The sequence below is a fragment of the Copidosoma floridanum genome, unplaced genomic scaffold, assembly GCF_036245765.1.
Source record: "Copidosoma floridanum isolate Cflo_tuat_1 unplaced genomic scaffold, Cflo_Japanese_pri ptg000006l, whole genome shotgun sequence".
Classification (NCBI taxonomy): Eukaryota; Metazoa; Arthropoda; class Insecta; order Hymenoptera; family Encyrtidae; genus Copidosoma; species Copidosoma floridanum.
The window spans coordinates 20,437,723-20,456,428 of NW_028321883.1; the positions used below are offsets into that span (position 1 = coordinate 20,437,723).

General features: G+C 45.1%; 1 protein-coding gene across 4 annotated transcripts in view; it reads right to left on the reverse strand.

Annotated features, from left to right (window-relative positions):
- Positions 1-18,706, reverse strand: part of lilli (AF4/FMR2 family member lilliputian) — a 195,098-nt gene that overhangs the window by 8,619 nt on the left and 167,773 nt on the right. For all 4 annotated transcript variants that reach the window (XM_014353081.3, XM_014353082.3, XM_014353080.3 and 1 more), the window contains one exon: positions 14,241-14,274. In XM_014353081.3, the coding sequence (XP_014208567.2) occupies positions 14,241-14,274 (34 nt within the window). The remainder of the gene's footprint in view (positions 1-14,240; positions 14,275-18,706) is intronic.

The window sequence follows — 18,706 nt, forward strand, 5'->3', positions numbered from 1 at the left end:
CAGCTGTAAGTAGATTTTCCATTAAACTCCCAAGCACTCGGTAATTTGTATAAAACCAACAATAAAGAAGAGAAAAAAAAAACCTACGACAAAGACCGCGGCTGCACATATATATATAATTGTTCCCAACAACGTGGTAATCCGATACGCATCGGAGTTTCGCGTGAGACGATAAAATCTCGCACTGCCGACGGCCTTGTAGTACACCTCGGTTGGTTCTTTCAGCAACAACAATAACCCATAAGGATCGATAGAGCGATTTTTCGAGCCCGGCAAAAACAATGAAGAAATAACGTACACGTATCTCTCCGACTTGGTTTATCATCCCCCGGAATCTCATTTCTCTCTCCACTCTGAGCTCCCCCCCTCCGTCTCTCTTTTCTCCCCCGCGTTCGAGAAATCAGAGAAAAAACACGCGAGGTGGTTTTTCTCGGGCGACCGACGTGCAAAAAACGTTGAGGGTAACGAGAGCACGCTATACCCAAGGACCTTGAAGCGGTTCGATTTAATATTCGTCGCAAGAAAAAACGAGAAAAAAAGGACCAAGGAGATCGATACAGCAGTGTGATGCAAAGGGAAAGAGGAAAAAAAACAGTACATGTTTTAAGAGCTGTGATGTGTGTTTATTGTTTAAATGGGAAACCTCGTCTCGTTGGGTACATATAAATGTATATGTTGGTGTATGAGTTGTACGGAAAAAAAGTGTGTCTCCGGCGTGGAAAACCGGTGCAAGCGACTGCGGTGGGCAAAAGAAAAACACAAACCAAAAGAGAGAAGGAAGGAAGGAAGAGGCGCGTGCGCTGCCTGACAATGCGGAGAAGAATATGTGGATGGTTCTTTTTTTTTTTTTTTTTCTGAGGGGTTGCGGGCGTGCTCGTATATTTATGTGCACGGGCGAAATATGCGAGGCACGAGTAGGAGGACGTTAACGAGTGCTAGCGCCAAGGAGGGCGAATCGAGTTTTCGTCGCGTCGATTTGAAAGCCGAGGGAAACGCGAGCGTATACGAGGTAAAAGCAGTGTCGTTCGCGCCAAAGGGTCTCGGAATGAAATTTGACTTTCGCATCTCGTTAACTTTACTCATTTTATTTTCTTATTTTTCTTCCTCCATCTCAAGAGGTAAAATACACCTTAAACGATCGAGCCAACAACCGACAGCACACAAAAAAAAAAAAAAAAAAAGGCATGATCCATCTGCAGGACACGCAGCAACGTTTTCTCCCTCAAAACGAAGGGAGGGGGTACAACCCTGTCCACTCGACCGTTAAATTAATCCGGGTAACCCCAATCGAGAAAGGATATGTTTAGCTTCGGGCGACCGCTAAACAATCAATAAACAAAAAACGTCAGGTGTGTATGCTTGTGCTCCTCTTCGGTCTCGGTGCCTCACGTTGGTAAAAATCGACGGACGAAACAATTTGACGACGAGGCGGCAAAAAAAAAAAAAAAAAAAAAAAAAAAAAAAAAATGCACACTCAAGAGCGTGTAAGTAGGTATACGGTGAAAAATCGACGGGCGCGTTTCTGACATATCCAAGGGGATAGGGAGGGGGGAGTTCCAAGAGTCGGCTGATGCACAATAAAGAGAGTGTATAGGTAGGTATATGTATATATAGGCACGGAAAATGCACGAAGGAGTGCAAGACAAGAGGGAAGGACGAAGAAGAGCAGGAGGAGAAGGAGAAGAGTGGAGAGAGTATAGAGAATATGTATATACGTAAGTATACACACGTGACGCGAGTGCACAGCCCGTAGGACATCGACCTCCTCTCTTTCTCTCTTGGTCGTATCGCGCGCGCTTTGCTCTATCCGACTTTGTGTCCTATACGTCCTCCTCCCTCCTCCTCCTTCTTCTTGGCTGCTGCGGCTCGCACACACACACACACACGTGCAACTGCTATGCTCTGCCATCGTCGTCGACGTACCTTTTTGTCTTTTTATATTTATACACATTTCTCCTTTTTTTTCCCCTTCTCTCTCTCTCTCTCTCTCCTCCCCGTACTATATACGACATAGCAGTGCTGCTGCCTCGTCTTCCTTTTTTTTTTTTTTTTTTTTCTTTTTTTTTTTGCTGCCTGGCTGGCAAATTCCACGCGAGTAGCGGAGATATATTTCACTCGAATTCGTATGCCCGCGGGAGTAGAAGAGGGATGGACGTACCCACGTAGGCTGATGGTGGAAAAATAAAAGAAAAAGGGGAAACAAGGACGCGTCTGCAACAATGTGCGTTCGAAGGCTCGAAAAATATAATGATCGCGACAATGAGCGAGAGAGAGAGAGAGAGAACTTGATGGCGCGATAAGAGAGAGATTTTGATGTGTATACAACGACGCCGCGATCCTGATCTTGACGAATGCCAGAGACGTCACTGCACGCGGACACGCATACTCGGAGAAAGAGGAAACGGGGATGGAAGGGACGAGTCTTGGTTTGTCTCTGCGGAATTCACGGGAGGAAGATCCGTTTCCGGCCCAGAGGACGCGAGGCTTCTTAATAAGCATAATCCGAAAGAAGGAGAGCCGATGCTCTCCGGCTCCGTGAAAGAAGTAGGTGTACACTCCCGTCAAAAGATTTGACCTCCTCCTCCTCCTCTTTCCCTCCCCTGGGAGGCGGTCTCGCTTTGGCTTCGAGTATCAAAGGAGGAAGAGGGCTCGTACACAGCTATACGGTGCAAAGACCGAATCCTGGACGATGCTGCTGCAGTTTTTTTTTTTTTTTTTTTTTTTTTTACTTTTAACCGGAGAGCTGCTGCGCCTTAAATGTTTTCGCTTCGGTGGACTCGGTCTAGGCAGCTCACCGGCAAATATTTGGCGTCCCTGGTTTATGTACGGGATACCTACGACCGCTCGATCGATCGAATCTATCGAAAATGCTCGGGTTATCATTTTTTTCCTCCTCCGAGGTATACGCTGTATCTACCTGCTGCAGAAATGGATACACGTTGGACTTACAAAGCGTGCGCCGGGCGGTGATGTCTTTGTTTTTTTTCTTCTGCCCCCCCCTCCCCTTCTCCTTTTCGCCGAGGCACTTTTTGCGGGTTCCGTGCTTAACTCGCGGTAAATACTTGTACGCTGGGCTGTTATCTTTTTTCTGCTTGTTTGCTCGGCGCAGAGATATTGGGGAGCCTTTGCACGTCCAATCGTACGGTTATGATGCGCTCGGATACCGCACTCCGTTACGGGGTGATTTACGAGAGCACCAAATGTTTTTTAACCGCGTCAGTGTGTACGTGTTGTTTCCAATTGAGTAATTAATTGGCGCTTCATTGTTTGGCAGAAGAAAAAACAAGCGAAAGGTATATACTTTTCCTCCTCTTACCTATAGTTGAGCCCGACTAATTGTTCTCAAGGCCGTAAATTACGCACCCTTTTGCTCCCTCCTGCGCTCCGGGTACAATAAAACAAAATAGAGGAGCTATCCTCCCGCCTCCGTTTTTTTTGATATAACTGAAAAGCTTTTCCACGGCCACGTTGAATCGCGCATAAATTCCACGCCAAAAGAAGGAAATATGGAAAGAGCAAGGGGTACACCGGGGAGCGCAAAAAAAAAGGAAGAAACAGCATCGGTGGTGCGGCGCTCGAGATAATATATCGCCAACCTGTTGAGGCTTTTACCCTCCTCCCCACCCCCTTTTTTTTTGCATTTTCGACTTGCTTGGCTCGGTCGAAATCTCGTATACCTCGGCTTTGGAAAAGTTAGTTCTCTAATGCCCGCACTCGAACAATCAAACGAAAAAAGGAGTACATTTTTGTTTTCGCGACTTCCTTCCTCTGTACGGTGTTGGACATCGTGTTCGCGAATTCAGATGTAAATCCCGCAAATTTTTCACTCCGGCCACTCCCCGCTCAGCTCGATTTTACATACGAGCCGGAGATCCAGATAAATCCTTTCTTTCTCGCTCGATTCATTTTCGACCGAACGCCGCTCGCAAAAGCCCGGGCAACGCGTGCGGCTTGAAAAATGAAAGAAAAACAAGGAGGAAAGAAAATTACACACCAGCCATAGTATATATACGGGGGTTGAAGAGATGGAGGAAGGGCGATAAAAATCCCTACCACGTGAAGCACGATGCCCGGGCATTATTGTCCGGTGGAGCGGAAAAAAAAAACCCCCACTCAGCTTTTGGGACAACGTAGCGAGACAGATCGAAGGTTATACAATATTTTAATTAGCAGCGAAAAAATGTGGGCTCACATCAAATCTAAGTATTTATCTCCGACGTTGGCACCTGCACTTTTAATTCATCACACGCGGCGCGATAATTAAACGTCACGGTGGTGGCGAATGATCAGCGAAAGGGAATCGAGAAGGAGCAAAAACAAGAAAACAATTGCGAGAGTGGGTAATGAGAAAACGAGGGTCGAGAGAGAGAGAGAGAGCGCGATGAAAGTTGAGATGTTGTGTTTGTACCAGCACCGCGCAATAACGGTATGTGTATACCTACACTCCAGAGCTGTATACGAGGCCCGAATGGGGAAACAAGAGTCGGAACGCGTTGAATGTACGGCGAGAGAAACAATGGGTGAACGACGCACGCGAGAGGAAGTACAGTAGCGTTTTTGAGTACTGCTGTAGTCGTCGGTGATACGATTGCGCGTATGCGGGATGACAAAAATCATAATCAGACGTAACAATGCAACGACAATTTATCTCCAATGATGTGGTCACTAGACATACGTTGCTGTTTTATTTTTTAATCATCATATCCTCGTGAAAATAGAGACATCGCGAGGAAAAAAAAAAAAAAAAAAAAAAAAAATAGATCAACGGAGTCCCTCTTAGTGATGTGTATCCTGTAAATTAGCGATGAGCGAGCACAAAGGGAGAAAGCGCCAAAGGCCGGTCGTAATATAAATCGCGGCTAATCGTGAGAAGGCATTCGATTCAGTTACATTACGCGGTCGCTCGCGCTCTCTGCTTCTTCTTCTTCTCCTCTGCTCTGTATATCGCGGTGCCATGTATATATATATATACGGACGAAAGGAGAGGCGTGACGCGCTCGTGCCGATTATAGAGGCCCGTACGTGCACACCATATAGACACGGTGGTGTTGTCCCCTTCGCTGCGTGTGCGCGCGTGGGATCGCTCGTATACATATACAGATGAAAAATCAATGATATCACGCGCTCCTTTCCTATCTCTCTCTCTCTTTCTCGTGTGTTACACATACAGTGGATAACACGGCGTGTGAATAATAGCTACACCGCTAGGGGAGGGGGAGGTTACCCTATATGTAATGTGTCGCTTGGTGGGCTACTGTTACGCGGGAAAGTGACGCTGCTGTTTTTGGGCTATTTTTTTTTTTTTCCTCGGGTATAACAAGGGGCTCAATCGCTATCTAATGTTCCGCTGTGCGCGGACAAGCGATGATCGACGAAAGCGGCACGGCTGTGTGTATCAATTTCGACCAAGTGAATTATATTTCGTGCGAGTGAGATTTTTCCCGGTACACTCTCTGTTGAATATTCACGAGAGCACCGTGTCATTGGAAAAAAAAAAAGAAACGCCGGACGCCCCCCTAACTTTTGAATGGGTAAATTGACACTCTCGGCAAAAAAGAAAAAACTGTCTATTAGCGACACTTTGTTAAATCCCCGTATACGGAGTTAACTTTGCGGATAAAAAAGTAAAAAAAAGTATCAAGAGAGAGAGAGAGAGACGAAAGTTAATTGCAGTTCCCGGTAGCGTGTGCATTATGCACGTTCGAGATAAAACTTTTCCATGGGCTGGTGAACATTAAAATCCATTAGGAGGGGAAGGGGAGGACAGGCCCTTCGAATTTAACCGAGAGATCGGCGACGCGCGCTGCTTACAAATGAGAAAACTCCTATACGGTGAAGTTTGCATTGGCTCACGCCTATGAGGAAGAAAAAGCTGCGCAAACCAAGGATCAATTATTTCTCGAGATAACGAGTGCGTGCGATGGTGTATTTTCCTTTCGATCGGCAAAGTGCTCCTCTTCCTCGATGGCTTCGAGTGTGAGTTTGTATAGTGTACACTTGTGCGTGAAACGTGAGTGCACTTCCTATTACTCATGCGATTGGCTTCCATTGTCGACCCGCTTGTTTTTCTTCCAGTACAGTTTTACCATCGCTACGATTAGCTAAAGCATGACTTAAATATGCGCGATATACACCCGGAGACTTTAAACGTTATACACGTACCAAAAATTGTGATTGAAAATCATTTGAAATTCACGTATGCCAGCACGTATTTTTCAATCGATAAAAGTCTTTCCCTTCGAGTTGAAAAAAAAAAAGTTACGACCAATCAATATTTGTACGCAGGACGAAAAATAAAAGCCCCAACAGCGTTACGGTCCAACGACCTCGGAGCCCGTTGTGCCACGACCCGAGCATCGGAAGGGCGACGATTATATCGCAAAAATATGACAGCGGCGCCTGAAATGCCCCGGCAAATGAAAAAAGTTGGCAATTATTCGGCAACGCAAACGAGACTGAGGGAGAAAAGGGAAAAAAAAGGACACGCACTCGAAGAGACGAGGAGGACGCGTGTTCTCGTGCGGGGCTGAGGTGAATATTAATGCTGTAAAATAGTAAGGGGCGTAGGGTAGAGATGAAGAGGGTTGGACGGGGGAATTGAGAGGAAATGCGAATGCCTCGAAACTAGTGTGTATTATATTATACGGAAGCGAACGAGAACATGAAATGATAAAAGCCAGCTAGTGTGCGTTTAACTGCTCGTTTTCATCTGCTATCCGTGGAATATACTGGTTTAATGGAAGGCAAGGTACTCGGGAAATCATCGCTGGATACTTTGTGCGATCACTACGTACGATTAAATCAGAGGAAATTAAATTAAAAGTTTATGATCGATTCCGCCGATGGTGGCTCGGTATTTTCGGCTTTTATAAACTCTCTCCGTCCCGCGGATTAATGAGCGATCGATAAAACAAACGGATCGAAATGCGCTTTATTTGGCCGAACCAAGACATCGATGTCATCCGTTTGCTCTTGTCATCGGCTATGACGTTGGAAAAATAAAAACTTTATGAAAAATGTATTGTAAATGCAAGAGCAGCGCGACGAAACACGTAAACCGAGAGTCGTGGAAAAGTGGAAAAAAGGCGCACGAAAACGCTGCTGAGCGAGCGAGCGTCTCGAAAGCTTTTTACCGCGGTCTTATCTCCTATCTCTCTCTCTCTTCGTCCTACTTTGGTTTTTATTATTTCTCGGTTATACGCGGCTGCTCTGCTTTTACGGACAAAGTTTCTTCATACATGTATATTATTCGCCGGATTTTTTGCGCAAAAGTTGACTCGGCGCTCGCGGAAAAGAAGGAGAGTAACAGAGGGACGGAGAAAACGCTGAAATATGAACGACAATGTTTCTGCAGTTGCTCGCTTTGCTTTCCCCAATTTTTTTTTTCATTCTGGTGTGTTTATGCGTGCGTGCGTTTGAGAAAATAAAACAAGAGACGAGTTCCGCGGGAATCATCCATCTTCAGCGGGAAAGTTATTCTACATCGGATATTTTACCACATAAATATTGTAAGCAAAATGTAACCTCGATAAATTCCCTTTTTTTTTTTTTTTTTTTTTTCTTTCACATAAGAATCACCAAATTAAAATTAAAAAAAAGTCACCTAACGACTTGCGATCGATAATCCTTATCTGTAAAAGCCATGCAATGCCTCTACGCTCCATAAAATCACATAATCAAGCGCATCTAAAAAAAGGGGGAAACAACAACAACAACACGTATGTGTACGGGGCAATGGCAATTTATCAGCAACATTCAGGCGACACGTTTTCTCAAAATCTCATTGCACACAGGCATCGCATTCCGCCTGTCCCCTATACCCCCTCGCCGCGTATACACGCAAAATCTTTATTCGTTTCGATGTCGCTGGGGCAGTGTGTGCAACTGATGTACACAACAGCAGAGAGCACCAATGGGGGGGGGGGATGAAAGGGACGCCTAGATAGTAGAAAATGAAAATCGATCGGCCCACGTATACACTATATACAGAGAGCCGCAAAACAAGCTGGTTCTCTTTCTCTCTTTCTCCGGTACACGTGCGACCAAACACAGAAGAAAAAAAAAGGGCACTGGTGGTATGTGCGACGGAGCTTTGTAACCGTGTGCTTTTCGCATGGACGTAATACCGCGTACTTTATCCAACACAATTAGCACGCAAATGGTTGTTAACGTGGCCAATAAATTGAAAACTTTACGCACCCCCGAGGTTTGACGTACCAATTGGGCATACCCCTAAATAGCGGCCAGTCTCAACGGGAGGCGAGATTACGATCTCGCTCGAAAAAATAATAATACCCGATAGCCGAGCTAAGGATCGAAGTGGAGTGGAGAGAAAAAAAGAGAGAATCGCAAACGAAACGGGGCATGGTGGGCACAGAGGGCTGAAAATGAGGCATAATGCTGAAATTGATTCGCGGTGGTAGCTGCGGCGGTCGGCGACCCCGCCACTATATAACCTGCACTGCCGGCGTGTATAGTCGCTGATGGAGCGGAACGCGCGCACCCATCGAAGAGAAAGACACACACACACACACACAGCTCTCTCGGAGATGGTGAGCTCTCAACCACCCCTCTCTCTCTTTTTTTTCATCCCATTTTTCCACGAGAGCAGTGGGCGCCCGAGTCTGCACACAATCTGTATAAGCGAGGGTGGTACCGATATGTATATACGTATACAATATATTGTACACGAATGGAGAAGGAGGAGGGGGTGGGAAGGGAGCAGCAGACAGTATGTGGAGAGAGAGCGGCGAAAAAGGAAAATGGCAAGAGCACACACTGCCCCGGTGTTTGTATGGGAGAGTTACACGTACAGCCGGCTGCACGAGTGAGAGGACAAGAGATGGAATAACGGCGTTCACTGTAAATTTGTACGTCGAGGAGGATGAGAGGGAGCGGATTGTAAAAAAAAAACTCGGGACTTCCCTCCACCCCCAAGTCTTCTTTTTTTTTTTTTTTTTTTTTTTTCGTCGCATTTGATGAGTCGGAGATAGCAGGCAGGTGAATTTTTACCCTCCCCCAGAAAATCGAGTCTTCCTGAGGCTCTGGTATACTCACTCGGTTTTCAGTGAATTCCTATGCCCTGAATTTTTGCGGCTCATGAAATAATAACAACCCTCTCCTTTTTTTCTTGTACATATACACAAAAGGTACGTATGAACGTGGCGAACAAAGTTTTTTTTTTTTTATAATATGCACGTACAATAATACTACAAAGCAAATAAGAGACGAGCGTATAATATAAAAGACCGAGTAGCCAATAACGAGCCAGTACACGCGAGTAGAAGATAATATGTTGTATAAGAGAACCGCGAAAAAGTTTCGACTGCTCCGATGACTGCGAAAAAGGAAGGAGGACTTTCGGCAAATATTTTTCAAGGAAAACAAAAAAGGCGAAGAATATACGGGGGGAGTGGAAAAATAAAAGACGAAGGAGTTACAGCAGCGCGGAAGCTGCAGGAGGAGAGGGTGTACTGAAACCGGCAATCGATAAGACCGCGCGGCTGACTTTTCCATACAGAAAACGCTTCACCCTACGACGCCCCCCCCCCTTTTGTTTTATTTTTTTCCCTTTCCGCAAGCCTTGCGGCCTTTTTAACGCGTCTTCCCTGTCTCCCCTGGTTTTTTTCCTCCCCTAACACTTTATTGTTTTTTTTTTCTTTTGCACAAAGTCGCGTTTTACCCCTTTTTTTTGTTTACTACCCGTGCAATCATGCAAGTTGCCTGCTGTACCGTGCGCTTAAACGCTTTATCGCCGATGTATCGCCGACCCGCGCTCCGCTCTTCTTTTACAACCTTGTGTGTGTGTGTGTGTGTGTGTGTGGGATTTTTTTTTACCTTCATTTTCCTGCGGTTTTTTTCCATCCCCAAGATAAGAGTGAACGACTACTCATGCCCTAGCCTGTGAGAGGTGATTAAAAAGGTACATAATGTGGTACGGGGAATTTTCGAAAAAGGCACATTCAGTTCCTCGAAAGGTAACCCAGTCGTTGGGGTTATTAATAGAGTTATTGTTGTCTTCCTTTCGCTATAGGCATATATGTTAGATAGACGGCGCGTGCTCATTGCAACTTGGTCGAGCATACAAAAGGCCCGTGTATGAAGACAAACGAAGGGAGGGGACCGTAAGTCAGTAACGACTTTCACGATCTGCCGAGTGTGTAATAGCTGCGGGTACGAGTATATATAATATGTATACGTACCACTGCACGGGTAAGTAAGAAGTGAAACGTATTTACGATTTCGAGGCCGAAGTAACTGGCTGGTCACGACAAAATTTTCAAAGCAGCTTCTCGGTATGGCCGGCAACTTCCATTGTGCCGATTTGCGAATAGTAATAAACTAATAATTCGCGTGGGTACGGAAGAGGATGGAGAAAAGGGACGAAAAATTTAACTCGGAAAGGATCAAAGTCTCCCGTGGGACATTTTATTCGAGGACTCGGTTGAGGGGGGGGAAATCGAGCCGTGTACGGGAAACTAGAAGATGAGCACGAAGCCAAGGGAGAGAACGGAAGGGAACAATTTACACACCCTTCCGTCCTCTATGTGCCTTGTTTGGGAGTCGATCCTCGGAGACTGGACGACTGAAAAGTTTCAAGGTGGCAAAAACTCGATAACCCGCTCGAAATAACTTTGCCGACATGCAAATGCGACGCCTTTTTTTTTCGATCTCTTTTGTGTCGTAATGTAATTTTGAGGAAAAAAATATCGTTTAGGATAAGACTCTCGCATCAATTTCAGCGATGCAAGGGAGAGATGAGCCCTTGTGCACGAACGTACACGAAGCGCGTAAAACGGAAGCCCTCCCCCCCGCATCGTGAGCGCGTATACACCATCAGAGGAAGAGGGAGAAAAAAAAAAGAAGCAAGAGAGTGTGCGCCACGCGTGTCCCATTTCTCCGTTGCTGGTATACATACCTAGTACTTGTATAGTATAAAGAAGAGGAGGAGGAGGGATACAGCCTGTATGTGTACTCCATAACTCCATACGTCTCGGTGATGGTGCGTGGCAGCGACGCCTCGACGCCAGTACGAAATGGCGCGAGGAGGAAAACAGTATTAGATGCGTGTGCAGTGAATCGTTCCCCCCTCTTCTTCTCGGCTGTACTCTATATACGTTTATCTACACGTGTATGAATGTCGGTATATATACCCTATACTGGTGCTATTCATAGAAGTGCGGAGGCATGCGGAAAACGCGCCGAGCTGTTTATTGGTCTCTTGCTATACTGGCGCGCGCTTCGAAGGAGCGAAGGAAATGAGAGAGAGAGAGTGAGAAAGAGGAAAAATAAGGGAAGAATAAGAAGACAAAGATGCGATGACTGGCGCAAAAGTTTCGGAAGGGCGTGTAACACGTATACAACACTCCACGTATACATATATGCATATAGGTGTGGATAGTTGCAACGTAAGCGAGAGAATCATATCGCTAGCCCTATGGGTGATTGTGCGATGCTACTCAGGGAGATGATGTATATACGTGTGGACGTGTGGCTAAACGGGGCGGAGGGATACAGAGGATGAGTAGGCATGTATATGAGAAAGTTTTGGAGAATGCCGGATTGCTGTTTGTGAGCTGTACGTGTGGAGCGTACGTATATAATAATATATGTACACGCCCATAGGGACGCCTGTCTATCTGTATCCAGGATGGGTTAAGGTTTGGTTTTTCAAAGTTTTAGACTAGCGTGTGTGAACGTTACACACGTGCGTCCGAGAGTTTGCGTGAGATCACGAGAAAATAAACGGATGAGCCCTGTCTATGTCAATTGCGATACGCGTCCTTTCGATGCATTACTTTTATTGTTGAATATACATAATATACTCTTTGTTTCAAGGAAATTCGAGGTACGCACAATTGTACAGGGACAAAAATCTTTTTCTTTTTTTTTTTTTTTTACAATATGTAGTAAAATGGTGGATACAAGACCTAATGGTTTTCGTGACAAAGACCCATTTTCCCCGAGTTTCGTTCGATATTTAATACCTGCAGCGGTGACTATGGCGCTGACTCAGCCTTAAGTGCGCCAATAACAGTTTAACCTCCGGACGTTCGTGGTGCTCACGATAACCCAAATTAAATATTTACCTGCGCTGACGTGACAACTTGTCATCGATAAATAATCCACTCCATCTTGGAGAAAGAAATTAAGATGACTAATAAATTTCAACTTCAAAGGTTGAAACACGAGGTTCCTATACACCTGCATCGTATATATAGGCAAAGGCTTGTGCATCATTACTATGTGTACGTATGTATGAAACGAAAACGAGGTGCAACGAGAGTGCAAACAAAAGCCCCGTTCAAAGGGAGAACGAGGAAAAAGCGCGCGAAAGGGGTGAACAAAAAAAAAAACAACTCCATTCGCAGAGCGAGCTCGGGGAAAAAGCAAAATCCCACTTTTCCACGTGGGCATGGGGCGTCATTTCAAAAACTACCGAAGAATAGAAGGCGGGGAAGGAAAAGAAAAAAAAAAAAGAAAAAAAACAGGATCCCTTTGCTCTTTAGGGTGAAAAAAAAAGACGCGCACGACGATGGGGTAATTATACGGGTACCGCTGCGTAGGTGCACGCTCTCTTCCTCCTCGGAGCGAAACGAGACTTACGCGTGTATAGCACACACAGCGATAATGAAAAAAGGGGGGGTAGGGGTGTGTTTGAGGTTGAAACAAGAAGATTGCCGGCAAACTCGCGTTCCAAAAGCCTTGGGAGAGAGAGAGAGAGAGCTTTCCACGACCCTTGATCCGGATTAATATCCGCGCGGCGTCTCATTTTTTTTTTCAACCCCAACGCGTGTCACGAAGTGCTCGAGAGTGGTTACCAACTCGCGGATGAGCTGTTTTTCCTCATTAAAAAAATCTCCATGTGTACGTATATAAACGTTAGCAGAGCTTTCAATCATGAGCGAGGGTGTTTGCGCCGATTTCGCTTGGATGTTTTGGTTCGAGTTGCAAGGAAGGAGAGCTTAGACATTTTGCGGGTGTCGGGTTATTTTTAACCGCGCGGTAACCAAAACGAAGATACCCGAAACCGAGAGAGAGAACAGATGAGGGGGTGGACAATCACCCCTTTCATGAAGCACCCGCTCCTCGTCCGCAGCCGATTTGATTTCTCGAGGGGAAGAGCAGGTCCGCGCGTCGCTCGAGGCGCAATTGAGAAAAATCATCATCCTCCGCGTGACGACTGCAGAGAGAGAGAGCCAAATGGAAATGGTCGACTGCTCTCTCGTTACATCGCGCGTCGAGTCCCCGCGAGCGATGCTCTCTCTGTGTAACAATACCTCCTCGTCTGCTGCACCCTCGCCCCCTTTTTTTCTTATCATTTTTCTGTTTTTGCTCGCGCCAAACTACAGCGGAAATATTTGAGATTTTAACTTTCAAAGTGCACACGCAATGGTTCAACGATAATGGACACCCCAACACTCGCCAAGACAATCGTGTCGAGCGAATTACTGGCTTAATCAAGAGATCGAAAAAGGAGAGGAGGGACGAATCGAGACAAAATATTCCTCTTCTTGTACAAAAAGACTGCACCCCCACCATTGTAAGGTATTTTGTTTCCGCGAGCTAAAATGAATTATGATCTTTGTTGAATTTTTCGCGGTCCGCCGAGGAACACTGTGTACGTATAATGAGGTTACAACCCAGAGTCATTTAGCACGCGATTAACGGTCTGGTTTTTTTTTTTCTCCTTTCGGCTCGTCCTCGGGACGGGGGGGATCAACGCCACGGGCTCCCCACTCGATTGAGATTGACGGGCGAGTACAGCGAGAGGACGCTTGATGGTAATTAAAGGTCGGCTCCGAGTGTTTTGCGAGAGTTTAGCTAAATTAATCACGGTAATTGCGTACTTTGCATTGTTGGCTTGACTCCCTCGTCACTCGCCTCGCCCACTTGTGCTTTTTTTTTCCTGGTACATAAAATTAAATATCTTGGATTTATAGCCACCAAAATATAATCATACAAAACAACTGTTGCTCGTTTCAATCATCGCACCAGTCAATTACGCGGTAGAAAAAAAAAAAAAAAAAAAAAAAAAAAAAAGCTCAGCTACGATATCTGGCTTTTGTATACGTGAGGTAAACACGCGTGTACAGTGCAGTTAATCGATCAAGCTCGTCACTCCACGCTCCTCCTATAAATACTCGTATCGTACACTTATAAGATACACCATATTATATCACGTATTGTATAGATAAATGAATTTCATTGTCGCTTTGTTTGCGAAACATTATACTTACGCAGACAGCCTGCGATTCGGGTGCCTTTCACGCTCTGAAACAGAGATAACAAAAAATTTTTCATTAGATCACACATGCCTCTATTTTACATGATAATTATGTTTAATGAGAATAATCAATTTATTGTCATGATCGAGTGATACGAGGTAAAAAGTCTCTCCCTATTTGTCATGAAAATGCTAAAAAAACAAATATCAAACGTCACAGCTACATTATGTAAAGAAAGGGATACAGCATGTATGTAACTATATACAAGGTAGTGTCGAAAACGGCCAATCAAAGCCGTAATAGCCGAGGGTGGGGGAGTTTTCGCGTGGCAGCGTATAGCGTCTACAACGTGGTAATCGATACGGGCGGCCGCCGGACGGACGGACAGGCGTAAAGAGCCACGGCTAAAACGAGAGTCCTTTCTGTACATACACGAGGGAGACAGACACACTCTCGCATAAACTCTGTATACACGTACATGTGTAGACCTTGTAATTAAGGCGGACGATCGATCCCAGAGAGAGAGAGAGAGGAGAGGTGGGGAGGGCGAAGGAAGGTCTTTAATCATTAGCCGGTTCTCTCTCCCTCTCTTGTAATTGAATAAGTGCGAGTGGATACATTCTCTTTGGAAAAGCGCGTGCTGGGCACCTACACACGCCTAAATGTTTTTCAGCTTCGTTGTAGTGGCGATGGTATACGGTTTTTGTTGTTATTCCGATCGGCGTCCTCGAGATAATCGTCATTATTATTGACAGAGGTGTGTGTATGGGGCTCGGATGCTCGCGTGTCTGGCCGACATCACTGCTGCGATCTATTTTTGATACATAGCAGAGGAGGAGGGGTGGGGGAGGATTGCAGGTCCGACTGCTCGTGTTATTTCTACGCTCGTGTGTGTGTTTGGTTTGGAAGGGATTGCTTTGATACGATGCTCGCGTGGATAGTGTCGGCAAGGAATTTTCAATCCGTGACGGGTCATTTTTTGTTTGGGGGGGAGGAGTAAGATAAATTTATTTAATCGACACTTGCGGGTAACAGGTTTTCTCGGAATGAACATCCCTCCCCCCCCCCAATGAATTTTTGATGAGCGTCAAGCGAAATGTATGTACAACAGATTGCGCGTGCGAGTTTTTTCATTATTCAAACTCGCGTGGTTTAATTTTCACGGGGGACACGGCAAAAGTTGTCCACCAGACGCGGAAACGAAAATTACCAACTTGTCTCCCCCGTGTCGCACTCGAAAATCGTTTTCGCTGCATAATTCATATTCTCAGGAAATACTTTGTGCCGTACTCGGTATTGGTGTGCTATACACGCATATCTAGATGTCTTCGGCTGGCTGGTGAGAATATAATAATATATAGGGTACCTATGTATGAGTAGTCGCGGATATAGGCTGGAGTATTGCACGTACAACAGAAGCCGAAACGGAGAAGAAGCTGCAGTTAAGTAATTATAGAACTTGCACAAGCGGAATGAGCTGATGTTCCTTCCCTTTATTTATGTTCTTTTACTTTATTTTCGTTCTCCATCCTTTTTATTCTGTAAGTATACACAATACAAGTGTGACGTACAGTATCTATATATATGTTGCGCGAAGCCGACAGTTGTTACATCAGGTATTACAGAGGATTCACATAACTAACCAAATCGTGCCGATAGATACCTATATGTACGTGCTATAGAGCTATATTGTGTGCTGTGCGTTGCGCAACAACTGTACGTAGTAAGTGTACATTGCAGGCATATACATCCAAAGAGAGCGGCTGACGTCGTTTGCTGGTACTCTGATTTTTTTTTCTTTTTGCCTTTTTTTTTTTTTTTTTCTTCTTTATCCCTGCGCGTGCACGGAATACCCAAACACAGTTGTGTGTAAGAGCGCGTGTGTGTGTTTTAGAGCATAGTAAAGCGGTAGCATAGATAGGTACATACTCGTTTGAAATTGATTAATAACGCGCTTCGTTGCGCGATTCTCTCGGGAGTCTCTCGAGCGAATTAACATGTGGATTCACTTCGACGACTCTGCTTTTTTATGCCCCCCCCCCTCCCTCCCCTATAGTACTACAGTGTGTACTTTCAGTTGATCTGATTCGACACTTAACACTATACCTACACAATACCTTTTTCCGTTCTCAACTGCAACAATGTCTTTTTTTTTTATTTTTTATTATTTTTTTTTTATTTTCATCGCACAAATAAAAAAATCTCGTACTGATAGATAACTCGATCCTCCTCCATAGAGTCACCGTATCACCTGACACGGGTGCTCGTGTCCGTGTTAAATTTTGCGAAAAGCTTGTCCACCCATATACACATTGTGTACCTGTATGTATAATATAAGCGCCGAAGAGCAAAGGGAGCGAATTGAATATGCAAATTGCCGTGGCAGATCACGACAGCGCGGCAACGAGACAGTGCGAAACTCATCGCGGAGTCACGCTACGTGCAACGTATGTATATATATATACGTGTCGTTGTTGTAAGTAACTGCAATAATATATATACATACTTACTTACACGACGCGTGTGGACACAAGAGCTCTTTCTTTTCTTTCGCGCGGCGTGAAATCGATAACTTGTTAAAATCGCTTTGGCTCTTTTTTTTTTTTTTTTTTTTTCTTCCCTTCTTTACCATTTTTTTCTTTTTCCCCTTTAACGACGTGAAACTCATGCGGTAATTATGTGTACTACGAATGCGTTTGTCAATTTTTTCTTTTCTTTTTTTTTTCGAAAACATTACACCACACGCACAAAAACAAGGAATACAAGGACGCTATAGTTAGCGCAAAAAGAGAACTTATGTAGCGAAAAAACGTATCTGACTTTTCTAATGAAAGCGACACCGGAAAACAGGGAGGAATAAGTTAAAATTCAAGCGCACGCAGTTCTGTTAATCCACGTAGCTCTGCAAGGCTCGCTGTCAATTTGCGTATACATGGGTGTACGAGATGGACCCACAGGAGCAAAGATTCAAGATCAAAACGCGAGTACTGCGATACATGTGCACTGCAGAAACGAGAGGGGGATGGGTGGAGGCGAAATAAGTAAGGACGGTGTCGTGCTGACGTGCGGAGTGTGTCCATATGGTGGGCTCGTATAATATACGAGAGCCGGCTGTCCGTGGAAAGATTGAGATGTTGCGCGTGTGTGGGTTGGTGTTGACTGATTATCGGGGGAGCTGGCCCGCTTCGGGGCGTCTGCCGATGGTTTTTTTCCTTCTTTTTCTCTTCCCTCGGTGTAACAGAGTAGCCGAGCGCTATTACATATTATCTGTGGTTTTTTTCTTCTTCTTCGTATCGCCGAGAATTCATGCCTCATGGATAATTAATTTTCACCAGAATAATATTCAAGTTGTACAATACTATGAACGGAGCGACGATTTCTACGTGTTTTCGATAATACGGTAAGTAACAAAAAAACACAACTACACGTCATGTGCGTAATACATCAACACGAAGCCGCGATCTATAAAGTATAATATATCATGCAGTGCAAAGTCGAGCGGTCTTAGAGCGATAATGTGACACACCGTAGGGGTGCATGGACGTCTGTAGGTACACGCACCATATTTTTATCCACACCAGCAGCAGAGAGCCAAATTTACGAACATAAAGAGAGCGCCCCGTTATAAAAGGGAGGAAGGCAGGCCAACACACACACACACACACACACGCGTAAGGTAACGTAAGTACATATACCCCAAGGGGGACTCCCATAGATTTGGATTTGAAAGCGCACTCGCGATGGAAAAGGGGGAGAGCGGTGTAACCTCTTGCGTAAACAATGGGGAGCCTGCACTTCGCCTATGATTTTTTAGTGCGCAATGGCAGCTTATGTATACAGGACGATGTGTAGTGCAAGTGAGAGAGAGAGAGAGAGAGAGAGAAGCGGTGTTGCCATTGTACACACAATATATAATACGTATAATGAGCGAATGAGCGAACGGTGTGCAGAAGGTCATGTGTACAGCACTGCAGTGTGGAGAGTAATGAACATAGTAATATCGGTGTACTTACAAACATAGACGTACGGGTGTACAGTGAAGTAGGAGGAGAGAAAGCCGCGTAAGCGAGGCAGAGAGAGAGAAATAGGAAAGTGGAAAGGAGAGGCGGGGGCGGGCGCAGGCGAGTTATAAAGTAACTTTTCCACTCCGGGAATTTATTGCCTGGCGAAAAATTGTGAATTTGCCGGCAGACGGAAGTTTTGCTTTATTTATCCCTCCCTCTCTCTGACTTTTGCGTTAATTGTTTCTCTTTCCCTTGCGCGGAAGAGATGAGCGAACAAAAAAAAAAAAATACAATACAAAATAAAAGACTCTGTCTGTAAAACGCAGCAAAGCCCTCTTTTTTTTCGCATCAACGGAGTTTCAATTGGCTTGGTTATAACGTATCGATGTATACGTTTGTATTAGGGAGCGCTAACGCGACTAGCGAACTATTAAAAGCAGGAAATTTACTTTGCTCGCTGCTCCTGGGTGCTGC